General features: G+C 42.7%; 1 protein-coding gene across 5 annotated transcripts in view; it reads left to right on the forward strand.

The window, feature by feature from the left end:
- Positions 1–22,241, forward strand: part of LOC120995760 (cohesin subunit SA-2-like) — a 113,954-nt gene extending 91,713 nt beyond the window's left edge. For 3 of the 5 annotated variants that reach the window (XM_040425166.1, XM_040425165.1, XM_040425168.1), the window contains exons 28-33: positions 1,619–1,764; positions 5,035–5,160; positions 9,799–9,992; positions 11,202–11,331; positions 12,200–12,275; positions 21,909–22,240. In XM_040425166.1, coding sequence (XP_040281100.1) covers positions 1,619–1,764; positions 5,035–5,160; positions 9,799–9,992; positions 11,202–11,331; positions 12,200–12,275 — 672 coding nt within the window. In that variant the 3' untranslated portion in view covers positions 21,909–22,240. Of the gene's footprint in view, positions 1–1,618; positions 1,765–5,034; positions 5,161–9,798; positions 9,993–11,201; positions 11,332–12,199; positions 12,276–21,908 lie in introns of those variants that run through there. The other 2 variants (XM_040425169.1, XR_005777663.1) reach the window with 2 other exon arrangements.
- Positions 22,242–24,762: the final 2,521 nt, after the last annotated feature.

Consider the following 24,762-nt stretch of genomic DNA (forward strand, 5'->3'; position numbering starts at 1 on the left):
TTATAACCATGTTATAAGGGAAAATAAAATCTACACAACACCTAACCCAAAGTTCGGGTTTGGGTACCAAACATGCCGATTTTTCTCACGTGCGTGCAAAACGCATTAAAATGTTTTGCACTTGCGCGGAAAAATCGTGCATTTTCCCACAACACACCCGCATCTTATCTGGCCCAAATCCATGATGCCCGTGTGAAAGAGGCCTAACTCTTTTTATACTGCTGTGGAACGTAATGATTTTTTGAATAGTGCAAGAGCTCCGCACTATATGTCTATAGACGGAAAGTGACTATACACTATTTTTCATTTTTTTATTTATTATTTTTTGTCTACTTTATTTGGTTATTGTGTTTATGCATAGAACATATTTTACATGTATTTTATTAGGCAACAAAAATGTGGATATATTATTGTAACAAAACTGGCCATTTATTACTATATATATTGAGCAGCTAGGTGGTATAGCAGGCCGAGTTATATTCCAGTGAGCTTCCCTTTCTTGATATTGTTACTTCCAAAACTTAAAACTGTCTGTATGTTAACCAATTGACCATATCTTGGCTGCTGCTCCAGTTTCTGATTTTGGTCATTTTTTACAGTTTGGGCAGACATCTTTCAATGGTTTAAACGCATATGTTACTAAAGCTGAAATTGATGATGTTACTATAGATTATAAGGAATATAATTCCTAAATGTTATTAGTAACTTTTTTATGTTAAAGGAGTTTTCGGCTCTTTGTAACTGATGACCTATGGTTAGGATAGGTCATCAGTAGTGTTGAGTGAAGCGAGCTTCGGATGCTTAATCTGAAGTCGCTTCGTTCAAAACTTCGGAATAATACTAATGAACCAAAATTAGACAAAGTCGCGCGCAACCAAGTTCGGTTTCAAGTTTTAAAGTGGTTTTCCGAAGCTCGATTCACTAAACTCTAGTCATCAGTATCTGATCGGTTGGGTCCAACATCTGAGACTCCGCCGATCAGTTGTTTGAGGAGCCACAGCCTTCTCTCAGCTCACCAGTCACAACGCCATACATTGTATAGCAGCTGTGCTTGGTATCACAGCTCAGCCCCAGTCACTTCAGTTCACTGAGCCGGGCCTAGGCCATCTGACCGATGAACATGATGTGACTGCCATAGGTAAGCTGCAAGCGCCGTGGCCTATTCAAAACAGCTGATCGGCAGGGGTCCCTGGTGTCAGACCCTGACAGATTGGATACTGGTGACCTATCCTAAGGAGGTCATCTGTTAAAACAGTCTGAAAACTCCTTTAATTGAATTCTTAAACTCTCCTCTAAAGTGGAAGCCAAGAATAATGTGTGAGCTGCTTTGCTGTGATTTGTGATGGCAATGCATATTTGCAGGCTGATCTAGCTACATAATTGAAAGCTTGACTTATCACGTCTCTGGTCTTGTTATTAGAGAAATACAGATGCTTGCCATTTCATTCAGTATACCGTAAATAGCACCCCTTGACACCAGGAAGGAAGGTCATTTGGAGACAGCTGAAAATGAATGCAAATTAACAAAACTAAAAATGTCCTTGTTCTGGAAAAAGACTTGACCCATTACGGCTTTGCTTTTTTTTTTTTTATTCCTGGCATGGCGATGTGTCTGCAGCTGTTTCTGGAGCATAGAGAAGCACATGACAGTGCCACCCAGTCCTCCTCGTCATTCACTAACATAAAGGAGCTGGCTCGCCGCTTTTCTCTAACGTTTGGCATGGACCACGTGAAATGCAGGGAATCTATAGCTATGATGCACAAGTATGTGGAGTGAAAGTTTTTCCCTTGACATCTACTGTGCTATTTATACGTTTACCCACACAACAATGAAGGCAGTATTAGGTTACAATTTATTTCGAACATCATGGCTTAGGGCTCTTTGCATTACATTAAGTTCTGCACATACACATCCAGGGAATCTATAGCTATGATGCACAAGTATGTGGAGTGAAAGTTTTTCCCTTGACATCTACTGTGCTATTTATACATTTACCCACACAACAATGAAGGCAGTATTAGGTTACAATTTATTTCGAACATCATGGCTTAGGGCTCTTTGCATTACATTAAGTTCCGCACATACACATACCCGCTACAAACAGCAGAACACTGAACAAATGTTATTATATGGCAGTAATCAACAGCTTGAAACAGTGATGAGCTGCTCTAGAGGCATTCAGTATGTATGTTAATGTTTTCCCCAAACTTGGAGACGTGAGATAAATTAGTGAGAGTGGGGTCACTTTATCACAAATCCCATTGAAGAGACCCTGTCACCACAAAATGCAGTACAATCCACAGGCAGGATGCTGTAGAGCAGATTGATATACAGCTTTGTGGGAAACGATTAAATAAAATTTGTCATTTTATAAATTAAAAACGTACCTAAACTTTCAACAAGCTTTGCATTAATTAATAGTACAGTGTGTGTACCCAAGGAATAACACTATTTCTGGTCATTATATTATTTGTAATGCGTTATTTAGCAGTTTTTATCTGTGCATACTGAATGTCTAATTTGCAGTTCTCTCAGAGATGGTGGGTGGCGACTAGCTGCCATCCACTGCACACAGAAAGCAGAGGAGAATCTGCTTCCTAACCTTCTCTTATGCACTTAGACGCAGCCTCAAGATCATGGATGGCATTTCTGAAAAGTACTGACCTGTATGGTAGTTGATAAAGCACTTAGGAAGTTTATATCACAGCCTATGTATCTGCATCAGTCTGCTTGTCTGTGTGTCTCGTTCAGTTCCTCACTTTTCCTTCCTCCCCTCTTCATAGACTTGCACTGACATGCATAATATGATCCTCCTGTGAAGCTGCTCCTGTCTTGGATGGGTTTATGGCATTTTTCAAAGTGAAAAGTAATTAGCAAGGGCGGGGTTGATAAACAGCTGATAACATGAGAACTAGAGATTTATTACTGATGAGACACATTACAAAGTTTCTTGTGGTCACTTGTACTATTGACTTATGCAAATTTATGTTAATGCAAAGTTGTGTGAAAAGTTAGTGACCATTTAAATCTCTGCTCTTTCTGAGGTCAAGATGGTCCATTCGGCTATTATGAATGATTAATAGCATTCTCTAATGTGTATATAGAGATAGCTGTCGGTCCCCAACTGAGCTCAGAAAGAGCAGAGACTTAAATGTATAAATGACAGGTTTAATGAATCTATTTCCTCAAAAGTATATATCAATCTGCTCAGCTCCCCTGCTCTGTAACATGCTGCCTGCAGCCTGGATTGCATTTTGTGGTGACAGATTCTTTTAAAGGGAGTCTGTCACCAGATTGTGACCTTATAGACCGCTTACATAGTTTGATGTTTTCCTGTGAAGTTCCCCCAAGGCAAAAACAGACTTTTATTCATATGTAAATTAGGGCTCGCAAGTGCACAGGGCGGCGTTCACCTCGTTGGTGCCCAGGCTGTTCTGCCTCTTTTCGTTATATCCCCGCCCCAGCCTCTTCCTCTGCCCGCCCCGCTCTTCCTTTGCGTCCTCCTTCTCTGAAACGAGATCCCGCGCCTGCGCTATCCATTGCTTGGCCGGGGCATGCGCACTGCGATGCCCATTGTGGGTGTCTCTGGTCCGCCTCCTCGCTGATGTTTCTTGCCGTTGGCCGGCGCATGCGCAGTAGCTACTGCGATGCCGTGCCCACAATGGCATCGCAGTGCGCATGCCCCGGCCAAGCAATGGATAGTGCAGGCGCGGGATCTTGCTGCAGAGAAGGAGGACGCAAAGGAAGAGCGGGGCGGGCAGAGGAAGAGGCTGGGGCGGGGATATGACGAAAAGAGGCAGAACAGCCTGGGCACCAACGAGGTGAACGCCGCCCTGGGCACTTGCGAGCCCTAATTTACATATGAATAAAAGTCAGTTTTTGCCTTGGGGGAACTTCAGAAGAAAACATCAAAGGTACCATTAGAATCATAGACTGCTATGCTAGAGCGCTATGTAAGCGGTCTATAAGGTCACAATCTGGTGACAGACTCCCTTTAAAGGAACATCCTTGTCATCCAGAAAGCAATTGTTTGCATCCTACTGCACAGAAGTGGATGCAGATATTTTAGGGAATGTATTCTCTAATTCTTTTGAAGTCCACTTATTATGCATTAAGGGGTTTTCCGATACTTTTTTAACTCATGACCTTTGCTCTGGATAGGTCATCAGTATATGATTGTGGGGGTCCGACACCCCTGTCAATCATCTGTTTGAGAACGCACTGGCACTCCTGTAAGCGCCATGGTCTTCTTGCAGTGACATCATGTTTATCAGTTAAGTGGCCTAGGCACAGCTCAGTCCCATTCAAGTGAACGGGGCTCAACCACGATACCAAGCACAATACAATGTACGTCTCTGTGCTTGGTAAGCTGCGAGAAGGCTGCGGAGTTCACAGGAGCGCCGGTGCCCTATTAAACAGCGGATAGGTCATCAGTTAAAAACCTTACTTTATTGTAAGGGGTCATGCACGCTGGTATGTATGCAAAACAGTACCGGCTGGATTGGACTCTGAAAGTATTTAGAATATATCTCTCTATATAAAGAGACTTGTGGAACGTGCCATGATTTTAGTTTTATATATGTAATGATGCAGGCTGTTTCTCATTAAGTAGGTCAGGCATGTGCACTGCCACTGTAATATTCTCTATGAGAGTTCTAAAAATAGCAGAGCTGTACATGGCTGTGTCCAGAGATCCCAAAGAGATGAATTGAGCATGCCTGACCTGCCAATCTGTTCATTTCTGGGGCTCCCCAAGGTACAGTGTGCCACGTTGAGATCATGGGGGTCCCAGCAGTAGGACGCCCACAAATCTGATAAATATTCCCTATCTAGTTAATCTATAAAGAATTCTGCCACATGCTGTAATACAGTATCAGCTCACGTAAAGCAGTTAATTGCAAAGTCATATGTTTAGTATTAATGGACAACCCCTTAAAGCACACCAGGCTGGGCATTTGTGCTTTGTTAGGATTGTTGTTCCTCAGCCAAATGTATTTATCATAGACTGTCTGTTTGCTTGTCTATACTATAAGGCAAGGCATTGAATTTGCCTTCAAGGAGCCAGCAACAGAGGACAGTCTTCCTCCACCTAATCTGCCATTCCTCATGCTGATCAGTGAGTTCTCCAGCAAACTCCTCAGAGCCGACAAGAGACTGGTGTAAGTGTTTGTGGATTTGGATCAGTTCTGTAGAAATGAATGCTTATGTCTTTGCCAACTAAATGACATTGTATGTAAATAAGTGTGATTAAAATATTTCCATTGTTTATTGCATGTCTAAAATAGATTCATGAAGAAAAAGGCCGGTAGTGAAAGCATTATAAAGTTGTCAAATCATTATACCAGAGACACTGTCCAGAACAATAACAATAGCAATACTGTTATTGTCCATAATAAGACATGTAATAAACTGCAAGAGAAAATATCAGATCAAATGTTGCTTGGTTACTACAGGTATATATTATGGGGAAAAACAGCGACATAAATAAGTCCGTAAAAACAGTAATTATGCTTTCCCATAGAAGCATATTTTTCGCTCCATAAGACGCAACAGGATTTAGAGGGGAAAAAAAATACAAATAATAAAATAATGAAAGACCTCAGATCAGACTCCAAATCTTTATCAGACCTCCAATCATTATTAGACCCCCAATCTTCATCAGATCTCAGATCAAAACCCCTCTCTTTATCAGATCTCAGATCAGATGCCCAATCTTCATCAGAACTCAGATTAGACCTCTAAATCAGACCCCCTATCTTCATCAGATCTCAGATCAGACCCCCAAGTCGGAACCCATTCCTCATGAGACATCAGATTAGACCACCAAATCAAATCCCCATTCTTCATCAGACCCCCATTAGACCTCAGGTCAGACATAAAACTAAATGAACTTACCTCTCCTGCTGCAGACAGCGCCGAGCACACTCTTCCTGCACTAACTGCTTCCCTGTGTTCTGCAGGCATCACACAGCATCAGGTCATAGTGCACTACGTCTTGACATTGTACGCAGTCAGGACACAGCACTGTGGGCGAATGACAGAAGACTAGGGAACATTGAGTGCAGCCAGTACCAGGAACATTATATTCACTGCTCCCCGATCCTACTGTGTACTAATCAGCGCTTCCACAATATCCATAATGGAAGCGCTCATTAATATTCGCCTCATAAGATGCACTGCCATTTCTCCCCACTCTAGGGGGAAAAAGTGTTTCTTATGGAGCAAAAAATATGGTGTGTGTGTATATATATATATATATATATATATATATATATATATATATACAGGGAGTGCAGAATTATTAGGCAAGTTGTATTTTTGAGGATTAATTTTATTATTGAACAACAACCATGTTCTCAATGAACCCAAAAAACTCATTAATATCAAAGCTGAATATTTTTGGAAGTAGTTTTTAGTTTGTTTTTAGTTTTAGCTATTTTAGGGGGATATCTGTGTGTGCAGGTGACTATTACTGTGCATAATTATTAGGCAACTTAACAAAAAACAAATATATACCCATTTCAATTATTTATTTTTACCAGTGAAACCAATATAACATCTCAACATTCACAAATATACATTTCTGACATTCAAAAACAAAACAAAAACAAATCAGTGACAATATAGCCACCTTTCTTTGCAAGGACACTCAAAAGCCTGCCATCCATGGATTCTGTCAGTGTTTTGATCTGTTCACCATCAACATTGCGTGCAGCAGCAACCACAGCCTCCCAGACACTGTTCAGAGAGGTGTACTGTTTTCCCTCCTTGTAAATCTCACATTTGATGATGGACCACAGGTTCTCAATGGGGTTCAGATCCGGTGAACAAGGAGGCCATGTCATTAGATTTTCTTCTTTTATACCCTTTCTTGCCAGCCACGCTGTGGAGTACTTGGACGCGTGTGATGGAGCATTGTCCTGTTTTTCTTGAAGGATGCAGACTTCTTCCTGTACCACTGCTTGAAGAAGGTGTCTTCCAGAAACTGGCAGTAGGACTGGGAGTTGAGCTTGACTCCATCCTCAACCCGAAAAGGCCCCACAAGCTCATCTTTGATGATACCAGCCAAAACCAGTACTCCACCTCCACCTTGGTGGCGTCTGAGTCGGACTGGAGCTCTCTGCCCTTTACCAATCCAGCCACGGGCCCATCCATCTGGCCCATCAAGACTCACTCTCATTTCATCAGTCCATAAAACCTTAGAAAAATCAGTGTTGAGATATTTCTTGGCCCAGTCTTGACGTTTCAGCTTGTGTGTCTTGTTCAGTGGTGGTCGTCTTTCAGCCTTTCTTACCTTGGCCATGTCTCTGAGTATTGTACACCTTGTGCTTTTGGGCACTCCAGTGATGTTGCAGCTCTGAAATATGGCCAAACTGGTGGCAAGTGGCATCTTGGCAGCTGCAAGCTTGACTTTTCTCAGTTCATGGGCAGTTATTTTGCGCCTTGGTTTTTCCACACGCTTCTTGCGACCCTGTTGACTATTTTGAATGAAACGCTTGATTGTTCGATGATCACGCTTCAGAAGCTTTGCAATTTTAAGAGTGCTGCATCCCTCTGCAAGATATCTCACTATTTTTGACTTTTCTGAGCCTGTCAAGTCCTTCTTTTGACCCATTTTGCCAAAGGAAAGGAAGTTGCCTAATAATTATGCACACCTGATATAGCGTGTTGATGTCATTAGACCACACCCCTTCTCATTACAGAGATGCACATCACCTAATATGCTTAATTGTTAGTAGGCTTTCGAGCCTATAAAGCTTGGAGTAAGACAACATGCATAAAGAGGATGATGTGGTCAAAATACTCATTTGCCTAATAATTCTGCACGCAGTGTATATCAAGAGGCAATTAGAAGCACAGGGATAGCTGTAGCTGTAACTACTATAGCAGGCTAGCTCCACTACATGGGTTCTCATTTTTGCAAAAGATCTGACTTACACTACTGTCCATCGTTTGATTGCTGCCCAGGTAAAAAAAAAAATAGTCATGTTGCTAGCTGATGTTGGGGGCCTATCCCTTACTTTGCTATGGGAACATATGAATTTTAGGTACAAGAGAGGGTAACATCCAAAAGTAAGGCCAAAATACAGAATATTCTGGTAAAAAAAAATGATGTACCCACCTACCCACTTATGTTGTATTAGTGATCTTTAATACTGTACCAGTTAAAATGTAAGGTTTAGTAGCTCCCTAATTGTACTAGTCACGCTTTAGTCCAATAATATCTAGAGCATGACGTTACATTGCTTTATTTTTAGCTCGTTCTGCCTACACTGCAGTTATAGTAGTTCTTTTCAGATTCACTGTTAAAAGAAATGATAATTTTCAGTCTGGTGTTATCTGTTTCAGCGAGTCACATGCTGCTAAAAGTGCCCCTTCAGGCATAAAGGCTCATTATAAAAATGAGGAGGTTTCACAAGTGCTAAAGTTAAACTTGACAGTTTGTCACATATTAATGTGGTGAAGTAGAAGGAGATGGTAAAGCATCTAGTAAAATTAAAGCTGTTTTTAATTGTTTGGTAATATAGTATATTACCAAAGTATGTATAGGATGACAGGTTCATTAATAATACAGGTGAGAAGATATTGCTTTTCGTGGTTACATGATGCACTTAAAACACAACGGTTTCCAACCAGGCCTATCTTTAATTTGAGGGTTCCTTGGCAGAGAAGTGATAACTTTCAAAGCAGGGCCTCCTTCTCGTAATGCAATGTCACTTCTTGGTTCCCCTATATAAATAGAAGTTGCAGAATTTTACTGTGGCCCCTTTCATGTATACACCTCTTCCTTGGTTTGTCAAACCGATTTATACAATGCACAGTAGGCCATTTAGACACGTACACTGTATTATATTACTCCCTTACGCCCTAACCAGCAGCACAATAATGGAGTATTTCTGTCCCTGTGCACAAGTAGGACAGATGGAATTTTTAATTCAATCAAACTACGGTAAAACTACGCCTAAATAAGGATAGATAGCCACTCCTACCCTGTGTTTTTTTTTCTGTCCTGCATGGACTTGGACAGAAATTGTTCATGTCCATCCGGTTAAAGGACCAGAATGTTGACCAGAGGAAAGCTCAGGTCGCCACCTCTAGGAGACTAGGGCCTTCAAAGTGGTTGAAGCTTTAAAAAACTGATTAATACCCCATTATTGTGCTGCTGTTAGGACTAAGGGAAATCAGATTAACGTTAGAAATCAACACATGCTCTGGCTTCTTTTGTGTAGACATCAAACATACTTCTATAAATGCTTGACTGGTGTTAGTCCATCTAAAAGGAACCCCCACCAAAGTGAAAGCATAGGTCCTGTGTCACTCTGGTTGCAAATTCTCTTGCAGATACTTGGCAGTATATTGCCTACCCACTGTATGAATTGAATAATAAACCAAAACAGGCAAGCAGTCTGGACTGTGTGAGGGGAAGAAACAAGCACTTCTGTCTGTGCAGTCTCACATGATTCTCAGATCTTCCAACACCCTACATTATCTCTTGGTAACCAAGAGTCTTCTCATTCCTCATAGAGGAAGAAAGGATGATACACACCATGTGAGGTTCGTGTGTGGGATGTGGGAGTATTAAAATGTCCTACTAGGGGAGGTATAAGGAACATTACAGAATAGCGATCAAATTAATTAATCTATCAATCAGACGAAAGTCAACCTTTTATTCTTATGGAAAATGAGTGCATAGGTGAAAGAGATTGGTTACTTTTACTATAATTTGTCTTATCAAAAAGAAATAAACTGCCCAAAGTAATGGATACGTAATAACGTTGTCACCATTACTTCACCAGGTATGGCTATCTACAGAGATTTGCCAGTGAGCAGATGATGCTTTCTAAAGGAGCAGGATGGCATCCTCTTATTCTGTACAGTAATTCGTTGCTAGATAATCATGATGAAGAAAGCTCTTCATGTGGAAGCTACTCTTCTAGAGACCATGTGATTTCCAGCACACCTCAACATTTAAAGAGGAAATCAATGTATGGTAAGATTACATTTGCATATTAAGTGCCAGCATATCTGGCCGCACTGTGGACAGGCTGTATTCATATAATTCCTGGGAACTTTTTTGCTCCCTTTATTTACATGTACCAATGTCACAGAAAATTCATTAATATGTCGATATATTTTTGAAATGTTAGCAGAAACCTGATAAAACCCTCAATAACACAGGGAGAACATACAAATTCCAGGTGGAAGTTGCTCCTGCAGAAGATGCTGTATATGAATAGTGCTGCACCCATATGGTCATCCTCCCCCACATGTCCCTAACAAAATTTCTAAGAATATTAATCAACTCCAATCCTAGGATGTCAGTTACCTAGCTCTGCTACTCATAATTCTTCACAGTTTTAGGTCCCTCCATGTTTGGAATGCAGCTTGATGATGCTCACTTGTTTTTCATAGACCAAAGACTTAAAGGGTCAACCAGATATTATCTATAGAGCTTTTCATACATCATATCTCCTTTATCTAAATAAAATATACTAGTCTTACCCCCACCTGTCTTTTCATTTTTGATAAAAATCGCTTTTATTTATATGCTAATTACCTTCACAAGGTGCCCAAGGGGCTGTCCCTCTGGCCGTTGGAGCCCAGCCGTGCCCCTTATCTTGGAGCCCAGCGCCACCCTGCTGTTAATTATTCACTCCTCTCCTCGGTTTTATTTTTTTGCAGTGCGCCGTAATCTCGCGCATGCACTATTGATACACAAGTCCGGGCCCGCACGGTGTCCTGGCAGCAGCCTCATCCAGGGGAATCGCGCATGCGCCAGCTTTATGCGCACTTCGCTCGACCCGGAAAGGAAGAGTGGAGTGGTGCGAGCTCACCTGAAAGGCGGAGGACGGAGGTGAAGCAGCGCGAGATTACGGCGCACTGCGAAGAAAAAAAGTCGAGGAGAGGAGTAAATAATTAACAGCGGGGCAGCGCTGGGCTCCAAGATAAGGGGCGCGGCTGGGCTCCAACGGCCAGAGGGACAGCCCCTTGGGCACCTTATGAAAGTAATTAGCATTTTATCAAAAATGAATGGACAAGTGGGGGTAAAACTAGTATATTTTTATTTAGCTAAAGGAGACAGAAATGATGATATGAACAGGTCTGTATCGAAAATCTGGCTGACAGAATCCCTTTAAGAATGTGGTGGTGTGACATCCCTAGACTGTGTATACTTATAGCTATGTATTCTGCATTACAGAACATTTTCCAGGAAGAGGTCTGACGCAGAGGAATGCATTTGATGGTCAGGACCCCCATTACCCTACTAAAAGCAAGAAGCAGAATGCACTTCACCTGCTCCCTGCAGAAGGCACTGTAGTATTGGACAGGTTAGCAACTATTTCTTATAGAAAATAAACTAAAAAAACTTGCATCTTCTAAAACCAACTACTTTCTGTGGGTGGGCAGCAGCTCATCCAGCACCTGCATCTTCCAGAAAGGTATTGTAGTCATCTCCTTCCCTGCACAGAAAATAGTCCCTTACACACAGCACCAGCCATTCCACTAACTATAGTTTGTAATGCAATTTCCTTCCCCAACGTCTATAGAGAGAGATATGTATAGCTGTATACTGCTATGAATTTAGGAGTAGGGATGAATAAAAAGTCCCAGTATCAGACAAGATGCTGTACCTACAATGAAGGAGACATGGTGCTCATTGGAGCACCTTCATTCTGCTGATCTGCAACAGTCCTGGAAGTTGGACCTCAACTAATCGAACCTTTGTGGCCTATCCTAACAAAAACCCCTTTAAAACTGCTTGACACTTTTGAACTGCTCTCACAAATCAAGAAATAGAGAGAATGAGACAGCCGGGAACAGAGGGAGAGAGCAGGTGACTGATGTGACAGCTGTGGAACAGGAGATCCTTGGAGAGACAGCTGTTTTGGCCATATGGAAAAAGTAGGGCTAGAAGCAGCTGAGGAGCAATCTAGCAAAGATGAGTGACAAATGTTCCCTCAGTTGTCTTTTTTTTTTTTTTTCAAAACATAATGGACATGAGGTTACAACTTTTCTTTTATGTTGGACTCAAAAGTTGAGAACTATTGATAAAGCAGCTGTCCTAACTAATCACTGAATTTATTTTTAATGTTGGTTGTTAGATTTAAGTAACATTCCAGCCTTAGAATTATACATTTTCAATTTCTTTGAGCCAAAAACAACTTGGAGTATAATAAGACTATTTCCTTTTTCTAGCGGTCTAACATCTCAAGATACGGCTGTGGATGAAAACAATGAAGAGGTTGAGGTTGATGAAATAGAAACAGACTAGGTAAGGATAAAAGACCGATGCGGTCTTTATCTGTAGTAAATTTTATATCCTAAATGCTTGTTTGCCAAATTACATTTTTTTCTAACATTGATTGGGGTAATCATTTTGTCCCCAGCGCCTCCCCAACGGCACTGACAGGAGGGTCTCCCCGCCCCCTGGACAGGAAACAACACTGGAGCTCCACATTAAAAAGGCCTCCTCTCCTTACCTAAGCCAGTGTTGTTTCCTGTCCACGGACAGCGCGGATGCTCCTGCCAAGACTATGAAGACTACCGCAGGGCCTTACTGTTTCCCCAGGACTGGGAGGGCCTCTGCAGAGGTCAGAGGCTCCAGGTATGCTGTGGCTCCCTTCTCTGACCTTTGGCATAAGCCCTTCTGTTGAAGTCAGCCCAGGCTTCTTACCCCTTCTAGAAGGGGTTGTGGATCCGACGCCGCGGGCATCGATACAGGCGGGGCCTTCTCTAGGGGCGGAGGAGGTTCCGGAAGCAGAGTGGTGTCATGGCGTCAAGTGCACGCACATGGGCATCCCTGAGCACAGAAGCGCGCTGGTGGCGGGGATATTAAAGGAACATGGCCACAGCCTAGTCCGGTGGTGTTTTCTCCGTGCTCCAGCATGTTGACTCCTCAGGAGGATGCGGCCCGCAAGCCTGTGGATCCTGGTTCCAGCGCCTTCAGCCCGGTGGTAAGCCTCCTCTCCTGTAAGCTTGTGCAGATATTATTTGGGGGGCTCTCCTCCTTTACAAATGCACTTATAGGTGTCTGGTGGTGGAGGTTAATATATATATATATATATATATATATATACATATACACTCACCTAAAGAATTATTAGGAACACCTGTTGTATTTCTCATTAATGCAATTATCTAGTCAACCAATCACATGGCAGTTGCTTCAATGCATTTAGGGGTGTGGTCCTGGTCAAGACAATCTCCTGAACTCCAAACTGAATGTCAGAATGGGAAAGAAAGGTGATTTAAGCAATTTTGAGCGTGGCATGGTTGTTGGTGCCAGGCGGCCGGTCTGAGTATTTCACAATCTGCTCAGTTACTGGGATTTTCACACACAACCATTTCTAGGGTTTACAAAGAATGGTGTGAAAAGGGAAAAACATCCAGTATGCGGCAGTCCTGTGGGCAAAAATGCCTTGTGGATGCTAGAGGTCAGAGGAGAATGGGCCGACTGATTCAAGCTGATAGAAGAGCAACGTTGACTGAAATAACCACTCGTTACAACCGAGGTATGCAGCAAAGCATTTGTGAAGCCACAACACACACAACCTTGAGGCGGATGGCCTACAACAGCAGAAGACCCCACCGGGTACCACTCATCTCCACTACAAATAGGAAAAAGAGGCTACAATTTGCACGAGCTCACCAAAATTGGACCGTTGAAGACTGGAAAAATGTTGCCTGGTCTGATGAGTCTCGATTTCTGTTGAGACATTCAAATGGTAGAGTCCGAATTTGGTGTAAACAGAATGAGAACATGTATCCATCATGCCTTGTTACCACTGTGCAGGCTGGTGGTGGTGTAATGGTGTGGGGGATGTTTTCTGGGCACACTTTAGCCAATTGGGCATCGTTTAAATGCCACGGGCTACCTGAGCATTGTTTCTGACCATGTCCATCCCTTCATGACCACCATGTACCCATCCTCTGATGGCTACTTCCAGCAGGATAATGCACCATGTCACAAAGCTCGAATCATTTCAAATTGGTTTCTTGAACATGACAATGAGTTCACTGGACTAAAATGGCCCCCCCAGTCACCAGATCTCAACCCAATAGAGCATCTTTGGGATGTGGTGGAACAGGCGCTTCGTGCCCTGGATGTGCATCCCTCAAATCTGCAAGATGCGATCCTATCAAAATGGGCCAACATTTCTAAAGAATGCTATCAGCACCTTGTTGAATCAATGCCACGTAGAATTAAGGCAGTTCTGAAGGCAAAAGGGGGTCCCAACACCGTATTAGTATGGTGTTCCTAATAATTCTTTAGGTATGTATGTATGTGTGTGTGTGTGTGTGTGTGTGTATGTGTATATATATATATTTATTTACTAGCCCCTTTTTTAACCCCTTCTACCTCGGGCCAGTTTTCATCCAGGTCATTTTTTGCAAATCTGACGTGTCACTTTATGTGGTAATATCTTTGGAACACTTATTTATCCAAGCCGTTCTGAGATTGTTTTCTCATGACACATTGTACTTTCATGATAGTCATAAATTTGAGTCAATATATTTCACCTTTATTTATGAAAAAATCCAAAATTTTCTAAATTTCAATTTCTCTGCTTTTAAAACAGGAAGTGATACCTCATAAAATATTTATTACTTAACATTCCCATCATTTTGTAAATGTCATTTTATTTTTTTAGGACATTAGAAGGCTTAGAAGTTTAAAAGCAATTCTTAAAATTTTTAAGAAAATGTACAAAACCAACTTTTTAAGGACCATTTCAGGTCTGAAGTCACTTTGCGAGACTTGCATAGTAAAAAACCCCCATAAATTACCCTATTGTAGAAACTACACCCCTCAAGTTACTCAAAACTGATTTTACAAACTTTGTTAACCCTTTAGGTGTTCCACAAGAATTAAAGGAAAATGGAGATGAAATTTAAAAATTTCACTTTTTTTTAGCAGATTTTCCATTTTAATCAATTTTTTTCTTTAACACATCAAGGGTTAACAGCCAAACAAAACTCAGTATTTATTACCCTGATTCTGCGGTTTACAGAAACACCCCACATGTGGTCGTAAACTGATGTAAGGGCACATGGCAGGGTGCAGAAGAAAAGGAACGCCTTATGGTTTTTGGAAGGCAGATTTTGCTGGACTGGTTTTTAGAGTCCATGTCCAATTTGAAGCCCCCCTGATGTACCCTTACAGTAGAAACTCCCAAAAAGTCACCCACTTATGGAAACTAGGGGATAAGGTGCCAGTTTTATTGGTACCATTTTTGGGTACATATGATTTTTTGATCTTTCATTATTACACTTTTTCTTTCATTTTGGCACACTTTTTATTTATTTATTTTTACAGCGTTCACCTGAGGGGTAAGGTAATGTGATATTTTTATACAGCAGATTGTTATGGACGTGGAAATACCTAATATGTATACTTTTTCTTATTTATTTAAGTTTTACACAATAATAGCATTTTTTTAAAACCAAAAAATTATGTTTTAGTGTCTCCATAGTCTGAGAGCGATAGCTTTAAAATCTTTTGACCTATTGTCTTAGGTAGGGTCTCATTTTTTGCAGGATGAGGTGACTGTTTTGAAGGTTCCATTTTGGGGGACATACACCTTTTTGATCGCTTGGTGTTGCACTTTTTGTGATGTAAGGTGACAAAATTGGCTTATTTTTTTTCTACACATACCTAATATGTATACTTTTTTTTTTTAACACAATAATAGCATATTTGAAAGAAAAAAATGATGTTTTAGTGTCTCCATGTTCTAAGAGCTATAGTTTTTAGGAGCGATTTTCTTATGTAGGGTCAAATTTTTTGCGGAATGAGGTTACGGTTTTATTGGCACCATTTTGTTTGACATATGCCTTTTTGATCGCTTGGTGTTGCACTTTTTGTGATGTAAGGTGACAAAAATAGCTTTTTTGGACAGTTTAAATTTTTTTATGGTGTTTATCAGACGGGGTGGATCATGTGCTATATTTATAGAGCCGGTCGTCGCGATACCTAATGTGTATTCTTCCTAGTTTTTTATGATGAAATCTGGGGAAAGGGGCGTTTTTTTCTTTGAAACGATTTTTTTAAATTAAAAACACTTTTTTTTTTAAAACCTTATTTCTGTACCACTTTGGAACTTTAACTTTTGGGGGGTCTGATCCCCTCTGCAATGCATTACAATACATCTGTATTGTAATGCATTGCCTGTTAGCATATTACACAGAGTAATACACCAACAGGTTGCCTAGGAGACGCAGCCTGAGGCATGCAAGGCATTGGGCAGTCTCTGCACGGCCTCAGGCTGCCTTGCCACCCATTGGGTCCCCACCACAGCAGCGCAGGGACTCGATGGGCTCCCTCACCCGCAGCAAACCCCTTCTATGTCGCGGTCAGCGCTGACCGCGGCATAGAAGGAGTTAATCCGCCGGCATCTCTGTAAACAGCGATGCCAGCGGATACAGCAGGGGCCCAGCTATCAAGGACTGCCCCGCTCCGGTGCCCACCCGATTACCATGACGTACCATTACGTCAAAATGCGGGAAGTCACTGACTTCCATGACATAATAGTATGCCACATGTCGGGAAGGGGTTAAATCATCCGATTGTTTTAGGGCAGAGAAACCTCCACTTCCAGAACACAAGGAGGAGACTCAGGACACAACGTGTGCTATATGCAGGAAGTCCAGGAAGTCACTATGTGTAAAATGCAGAGAGAAAGTAGTGTCTAAAGAGTCTCCCTCATTTCTGGACTCCATGAGAAATATGATCAGAGAGGAAGTAAATGCGGCGGTGGAATCGAGACTACCTCTCGTCTCCACAAGCTTCCACCTCTCAGAAATCCCACAGTTCCCAATTATACAAATTTGAGGTTGATGAAGGGGAGATCCTTGACGACAGCTCCTTCTCCATGGAAGACTGTTTTTCCTTTCAGAGGAATCGCAAGGTCTTCTAAAAAACAATTAGGGCTACTATGGATATATAAGGCCCTAAAGAGAACCAGTCGGTACAAGATCAAATGTTTCAGTTTCTGGGGGAGAGAAGACGTGTCTTTCCAATACATAATACTATTAAAGATCTAATCTCTAAGGAATGGAGAGATCCAGAAAAAAGAGCCCCGGTTACAAGCTCTTTTAAAAGGAAGTATCCTTTTGCGGATTCTGATGCGACTCTTTGGAATAAAACTTCTAAGGCTACTTTCACACTAGTGTTTTGGCTTTCCGTTTGTGAGATCCGTTCAGGGCTCTCACAAGAGTTCGAAAACGGATCAGTTTTGCCTTAATGCAATCTGAATGGAAAAGGATCCGCTCAGAATGCATCAGTTTGCCTCTGATCAGTCTCCATTCCGCTATGGAGGCGGACACCCAAAATGCTGCCTGCAGCGTTTTCCTGTGCGCTTGCCGAAACTGAGCCAAACAGATCCATCTTGGCACACAATGTAAGTCAATGGGGATCTGTTTTCTCTGACACAATAGAAAACGGATCCGTCTCTTATTGACTTTCAATGGAGTTCATGACTGATCCGTCTTGGCTATGTTACAGATAATACAAACGGATCTGTTCATGATAGATGCATGCGGTTGTATTATTGTAACGGATCCATTTTTGGAGATCCATTTTGGATCCGCCCAAAACACGAATGTGAAAGTAGCCTAAGATTGACGCACCGGTAGCCCGTATATCAAAGAAAACCTCCCTTCCGTTTGAGGATATGGGATTACCGTGTGACCCCATGGACAAAAAATGCGAAAGCCTGCTTAAAAAAACATGGGAGATAAATACTGCGATGTTCAGACCCAGTATTTCTTCCACCTGCACAGCTAGATCCTTGTCGGTAAGACTAGGTAAATTAGAAGATCACCTGGAACTCCTAGAGAGGAGATCTTAGCATCTCTACCAAAGTTGAAACAAGCGACAAACTTTCTAGCTGATGCTTCGGCTGATTTGGTGAGATTGTCGGCCAGATCAGCCGCCATCTCCAATGCATCAAGAAGGGCCATCTGGCTCTATTCCTGGTCAGGGGATACAGCATTAAAAAATCACCTATGTTCTATCCCCTGTGAAGGCGACAGTTTCTTTGGGTCAGTCCTTGACGATATCCTAGAAAAGGCCTCTGATAGGAAAAAAGGATTTCCTACAGAAAGTAGTTTTCTTCTTCAGAGATGATCCTTTCGGAACCAGAGGAACAGACAGAAGATGGACCAGAAGAGAAAAGACTACTTAGGGAAATGGCAGTCCTCAAGAGGGAGAAGGAAAGGATTCCTCTTTAATCCAGACAATCCGGCAAAATCCACTCAATGACGCCAGATTCCCGGTTGGAACAAGACTAAAGAATTTTGTTCCAGAGTGGGAGAAAATAGAAACCTCCCCCTGGATTCTAAATTCCATCCAAAAAGGGTTCAGCCTAGAGTTCGATACCTGTCCAGAAGATTACTATATAATCAACAAACCACTGCCTCAGAAGGAAAAACAACTATCCCCGGAGGCAGAAATATCCGTTCTCCTCCAGAAGCAAGTATTGATTCCGGTTCCAGACCACCAACAAAAAAGGGGATTTTACTCTCCAGTATTTCTGATCAAGAAACCAGAGGGTTCATTCAGACTTATTATAAATCTAAGGGAATTGAACAAATATTTAACAAAAAATTCAAAATGGAAACCATCAAGTCGACAATAAACCTCCTTCCTCAGAGTTGCTATATGGTAACTATGGATTTACAAGATGCCTATTATCACGTGCCAATCCTCAGAAATACCTGAGAATTGCTGTTCACATAAGAACCCACCTTTGTAATTTTCAATTCCAGGCCCTTCCCTTTGGGCTATCCTCTGCTCCGAGAATCTTCTCAAAGGTAATACCCTATCTAGACGACTTCCTAATTGAGGTCAAAACAGAACATGAGCTGCTACTTCATCTAGACCAAGTAAAGGAAATCTTCCTTTCTTTAGGATGGATTATAAAGCGCAAAAAATCTGATTTCATCCCAAGTCAACAAAAAGTCTTCTTAGATGTCCTCCCTCCCAGAAGAAAAGCAGTTGACCATATAGGAAAAGATCTCTCAATTTTGCAAGTTAAAAACATCCACTTCCATCAGAAACATCATGAGTTTTAGGTCACCTAACATCCTCTATACCCGCAGTCAGACGGACGCAGAGCCATACATGGGTTCTACAAGCTTTTCTTCTAGATTGCTGGGACAGTACTCAAGCTTGCTTGGAAAGAAAAAGGTAACCCTTCCATCAAGGCTATTTCAGTCCCTAGCCTGGTGGAAAATAAGAAGACATTTACAAACAGGAGTCTACTGGCGTCAGGAGAATCTGCTAGTAGCCACTACAGACACCAGCAACAGAGGCTGGGGTGGTCATGCGGCAGACCTAATGGTTCAGGGAGTTTGGAACAACTCCATGGCAACTGCCTCGTCAAACCAAAAAGGAACTTTAGGCAGTTTTCGAGGTTCTTCTGGCTTTCCCTTCAAAGATACCTCTGCGCCAGGTAAAAATCTTATCCGACAACACAACCACAGTTGCATACATAAACAGACAGGGGGCACTCAGAACAGAATTCTTGCTGCAACCGCAAAGAGGATTTTTTTATGGGCAGAAAAACATCTGACTTCCTTCTCAGCGGTCCATTTAAAAGGAAGCAAAAATCTTGTGGCCGATTTCTTGAGTAGGCAGACAATACGGGAAAGGAGATTGGGCCTTGAGTCCCGACATATTCCAACTGATTACAGCAAAATTGGGCGTTCCAATTCTGGACTTATTCGCAAACTGGAGCAACAGGAAGGTACAGAATTTCTGTTCTCTGTCCCCACAGGACCAGCCAGAGTTTCTAGATGCCCTATCTCGCCCATGGCCAAAGGGGCTGCTATATGCGTTCCCCCTTTCAGCTCAATTCCGAGATCCCTAATGAAGGTGGCGGAAGAACGGGCACGGATAATCATGATCGCTACTTATTGGCCAAGAAGAGCCTGGTTTTCCCTGCTTCTCAATCTGTTAAGAGAGGAATACTGGACTCTCCCAGCACTTCCAGATCTCTTGTTTCAGGGTCCAATTTACCACCCCAGAGTCTCTCAACTCAGATTGATGCCTTGAAGATTTAACGCCTAGCTTTAAAGAATAAGGGCCTCTCGGATGGGGCTGTGCACATGAGCGGTGATTTTAACGCATCACTTGTGCGTTGCTTGAAAATCGCAGCATGCTCTATATTGTATGTTTTTCACGCAACGCAGGCCCCATAGAAGTGAATGGGGCTGCGTGAAAATTGTAAGCATCCGCAAGCAAGTGCAGATGTAGTGCGATTTTCACGCATGGTTGCTAGGAGACGATCGGGATGGGGACCCGATCATTATTATTTTCCCTTATAACATGGTTATAAGGGAAAATAATAACATTCTTAATACAGAATGCTTAGTAAAATAGGGATGGAGGGGTTAAAATAAATAAATTAATTTAACTCACCTAATCCACTTGTTTGCGCAGCCCGGCTTCTCTTCTATCTTCTTCTTTGATGCCCAGGAGGAAAAGGACCTGTGGTGACGTCACTGAGCTCATCACATGGTCCGTCACTCACCATGGTTATAATAAAATCTACACAACACCTAACCCAAACCTGAACATCTGTGAAGAAGTCCGGGTTCGGGTACCAAACATGCTGATTTTTCTCACGCACGTGCAAAACGCATTAAAACGATTTGCACTCGTGCTGAAAAATCGTGCATTTTCCCGCGACACACCCGCTTCCTATCCAGCCCTCACACGCGACGCCCGTGTGAAAGAGGCCTTGCAGTCTTAATGGAGTCACCTATCGAACCGATTGACAGTATTTCCATGAAGCTTTTGTCACTTAAGATCGCCTTTCTTCTGGCCATAACAACTGCTAGAAGGGTGGGTTAGATCCAGGCCTTCTCTTGTCGTGCTCCGTATCAGAAAATTTTATATGACTGTATAATCCTGAAGCACTGCTCAGCTTTCCTTCCAAAATTCCATCGTAATCTGGAAGTTGTTCTGCCGTCCTTCTGTGATTCACCTACCACGTACCAAGAGAGGAAGTTCCACAATCTAGATAAAAGACGTTGCCTACTAGGTTATCTGGACAGAACAAAGCAGTTCAGACAGTCGGACCACCTCTTTATCCAGTTCCAGGGTCCTAATAAAGGTCTAGCAGCCAGGAAGCCTACGATCGCTTAGTGCAGGGCTGGCCAACTTGTGGCTCTCCAGCTGTTGTAAAACTACAACTCCCACCATGCCCTGCTGTAGGCTGATAGCTGTAGGCAGACTGGGCATGCTGGGAGTTGTAGTTTTGCAACAGCTGGAGAGCCACAGGTTGGCCAGCCCTGGCTTAGTGGACAAGAGACGCTATCTCTCTTTGTTATAACAAGAATCTAGTTTCCCCAGCAGGACTCACTCGACTCAGGCCATGTCAGCCTCCTGAGCAGAAAACACTGCTATACCAATCTAACAGATCTGCAAAGGAGCTGCCTGGGCTAATCCTATGACCTTTTTTAAGCACTACAGGCTGGATGTGACCTAAAATCCTTTCTACAGTAGTCCCTCCCTAAAATATGTTCATTCTCTGTTATTCCTCCTGTTAGTGCCGTTGGGGAGGTGCCGGGGAAAAGGGTAAATTACTCTTACCGGTAATTGGATTTCCCATTGGCCTCCCCAACAGCACTGGTAGTTTTCCCCCTTATTTGTTTTTGGTGAAGTATAATTACCATGGTGGATTGTATTATGTTCGATTAATAATCATCTTTCTTGCATCATTTTCCGTGTCCTTGGTTATTAACTGGCTTAGGTATGGAGAGGAGGCCTTTTTAATCTGGAGCGCCAGTGTTGTTTTATGTCCAGTGGGTGACACCCCCCTGTCAGTGCCGTTGGGGAGGCTAATGGAAAACCCAATTAATGGTAAGAGTAATTTACCCTATTTAATATCTGCTCCAGGTTACCTAAATGGAAGTGCAGTGAAGCAATGTGAAAATACACCTACCTAATGCTAGATGTGTTCCCACTTCTACTGCCGCTACAGTCTGAATGCAGCTATACAAGTAACTTGTAGGTATATTCCAGGACCTCCATCTCAGTATAGACCGTCAGGTAATCCAGACTGGACCATGAACAAATGCTGTTTCTACAAACTGTTTTCTTTACGCTGCACCTATCTAGTGTGATTTAATCTTCCTCTGTTGCATATCAGGAGGGGAGGGATTGCGGTTTCTCATTGAGGACACAGTGTATGAGACTTATTTTTCAGGCAAGGCTCCACGGGGGGGAAAAAAAAAAGGTATGAAAACTCACCCATCATCTAAGGCAGGCATGGCCAACCTGTGGCTCTCCAGCTGTTGTAAAACTACAACTCCCACAATGCCCTGCTGTTGGCAGTCTGGGCATGATGGGAGTTGTAGTTTTGCAACAGCTGGAGAGCCTCAGGTTGGCCATCCCTGATCTAAGGCATCTCATCCAGCACCCTACTCTCTAATGATGAGGAGCTAGAAACAGCATAGGCTACAGACTGGTTTGGCTGGTATTAGCCATTTTTGCATACCGTATTTTTCGGCCCATAAAGACGCACCTAGGTTTTTGGGGAGGAAAATAAGAAAAAAAATTTTTTTTTAACCAAAAGGTGTGCTGTGTGTTTGTAACTAATGGTGGTCTGTGGATGACGGACACTGTTATGGGGGGGGGGGGGGGGGGGAATCTGGATGGCACTGTTACACGGGGGGGGATCTGTGGGTGGCACTGTTATATAGGTGCCATTCACAGACAACCCCCCCCCCCCCCCAGCCCATAACTGTGCCATCCACAGATGTCCCCCATAAAAATGTCATCCACAGATCCCCCGCCGCTCCAGTCTACAAATATAAGATGTCTTATTCAATTAATAGTTATTAAACATGCCCCCTCACTTCTAATAGTACCTTACATCCTAACCGCTTCAGTACAATGCATGCAGGCAGGCCGGCGCGTCACTCACTGACGTCACTTGCCTGCGCCGCCTGCTTCATTCATAAAGTAGGCAGCACAGGCACGTGACATCAGGGAGTTACGCTGCCGCCTGCCGGCATTCTACTGAAGCGGTTAGGATGTAAGGTACTATTAGAAGTGAGGGGGCATGTTTAATAACTATTAATTGAATAAGACATCTTATATTAGTATACCAGAGCGGCGCGGCGGGGCTATACTACACTGACTGCGCCGGCCCCCAGCTCCTCCTCCCAGTCCCTCCCCGAGTCCCCACTCGCTCGTACATCGCAGCTTGCGATGTAAAACTGCCAGCATTCGCCCCATAAGACGCAGGGGCATTTCCCCCCCATTTTGGGGGGAGAAAAAGTGCATCTTATGGGGCGAAAAATACGGTACTTTATTTGCATAGGAGTTTGGCTTTGATGGGTTTATTTTAATTTTTTCTACAAACCACCACTAAACTCTTGTGAAAATATCAGGTTTAGAAGATTTCCCTTAAAGGGGTTGACTGGCTTTCTCATATTGACCTATTGTTCGGATAGGTCATCAATATCAGATCGGCAGGGGTCTGACTCCCAGCATCACCGTTGATCTGCTGTTTGAAGAGAACTCACCACCCATACTCCTCTTCACCGTTACCTGCTCAGTCAACATTGCAGTGGTGGAACAGTGGAATTACAACTGCCTTGTCCCATTCACTTGAATGCATTCTTTGCAAACATCTGATTGGCTTGTGTGTGGACCCCCGCCAATCTGATATTGATGTCCTATCCTGAGAATAGGTCATCAGTAGTGTTGAGCGAACTTCTGTTTTAAGTTCGGCGTCTAAAGTTCGGCTTCCGGTTAGCGGAGAATCCCGATATGGATTCCGAATTCCGTTGTGGTCCGTGGTAGCGGAATCAATAATGGCCGATTATTGATTCCGCTACCACAGACCCCAACGGAATTCGGAATCCATATCGGGATTCTCCGCTAACCGGAAGCCGAACTTTAGACGCCGAACTTAAAACAGAAGTTCGCTCAACACTAGTCATCAGTATGGGAAACTGGAAAACCTCTCTAAGTCCCCATTCAGGCAGCCATAATATAGCTGCAAGTCCCAGACTTGGCTGCATTACATCTGGCTGATTGAGTCAATTGGCTGTGACAGAAGAATTGAGTCACAATTTGTGCCACCAGAGCTACATGACCGGACTCGCATCCCATTTATTGTAGTGGGAGACTTCTAGCTTTTTTTTGTGACACAACATCCCATTACTTCTGCTACCGAGACATAGAGGATGGACAGAGTGATAAAGGGTCCTATAGACTTGAACAGGATCAGACGTGTTCAGTTTCTTTTCATCAAAAACATACAAATGAGAACCTAGCTTTGAATAAGGGCTCATTCAGACAGCCGTATGCTGTCTGCAAAAATGGATCTGTTTTTTTGCGGATCAGATGCAGAACAATTCACTTCCATGGCTCCGCAAAACAAATAAACCATGTCCTATACTTGTCAGTGAAAATCAGGATGTGGCCCCACTGAAATCTATGGGTCCGCAAAAATGCGGAATGCAATCCTTTTTTTGCGGACATATTGAACTGTCTGCAAACAAATGCATCCACATTTTTGCGGACAGCATACGGCCGTCTGCATGAGCCCTAAGAACTAGCATCTCATCCATAGAGATCACTGTGGTGCTTGGAAACCAGTAAGAATACAGCAGGCCTGTACAGTAACTTGCTGACACAGCTACTCAACCTTTTTTTTTTCCAGAATTTCCATCTACCCATCTTTAAAAAAAAAAAAATGGACTTTACCTAAATTACTATTTACCATTATTACTACAGG

This window comes from Bufo bufo, chromosome 3, assembly GCF_905171765.1.
Source record: "Bufo bufo chromosome 3, aBufBuf1.1, whole genome shotgun sequence".
Taxonomy (NCBI): domain Eukaryota; kingdom Metazoa; phylum Chordata; class Amphibia; order Anura; family Bufonidae; genus Bufo; species Bufo bufo.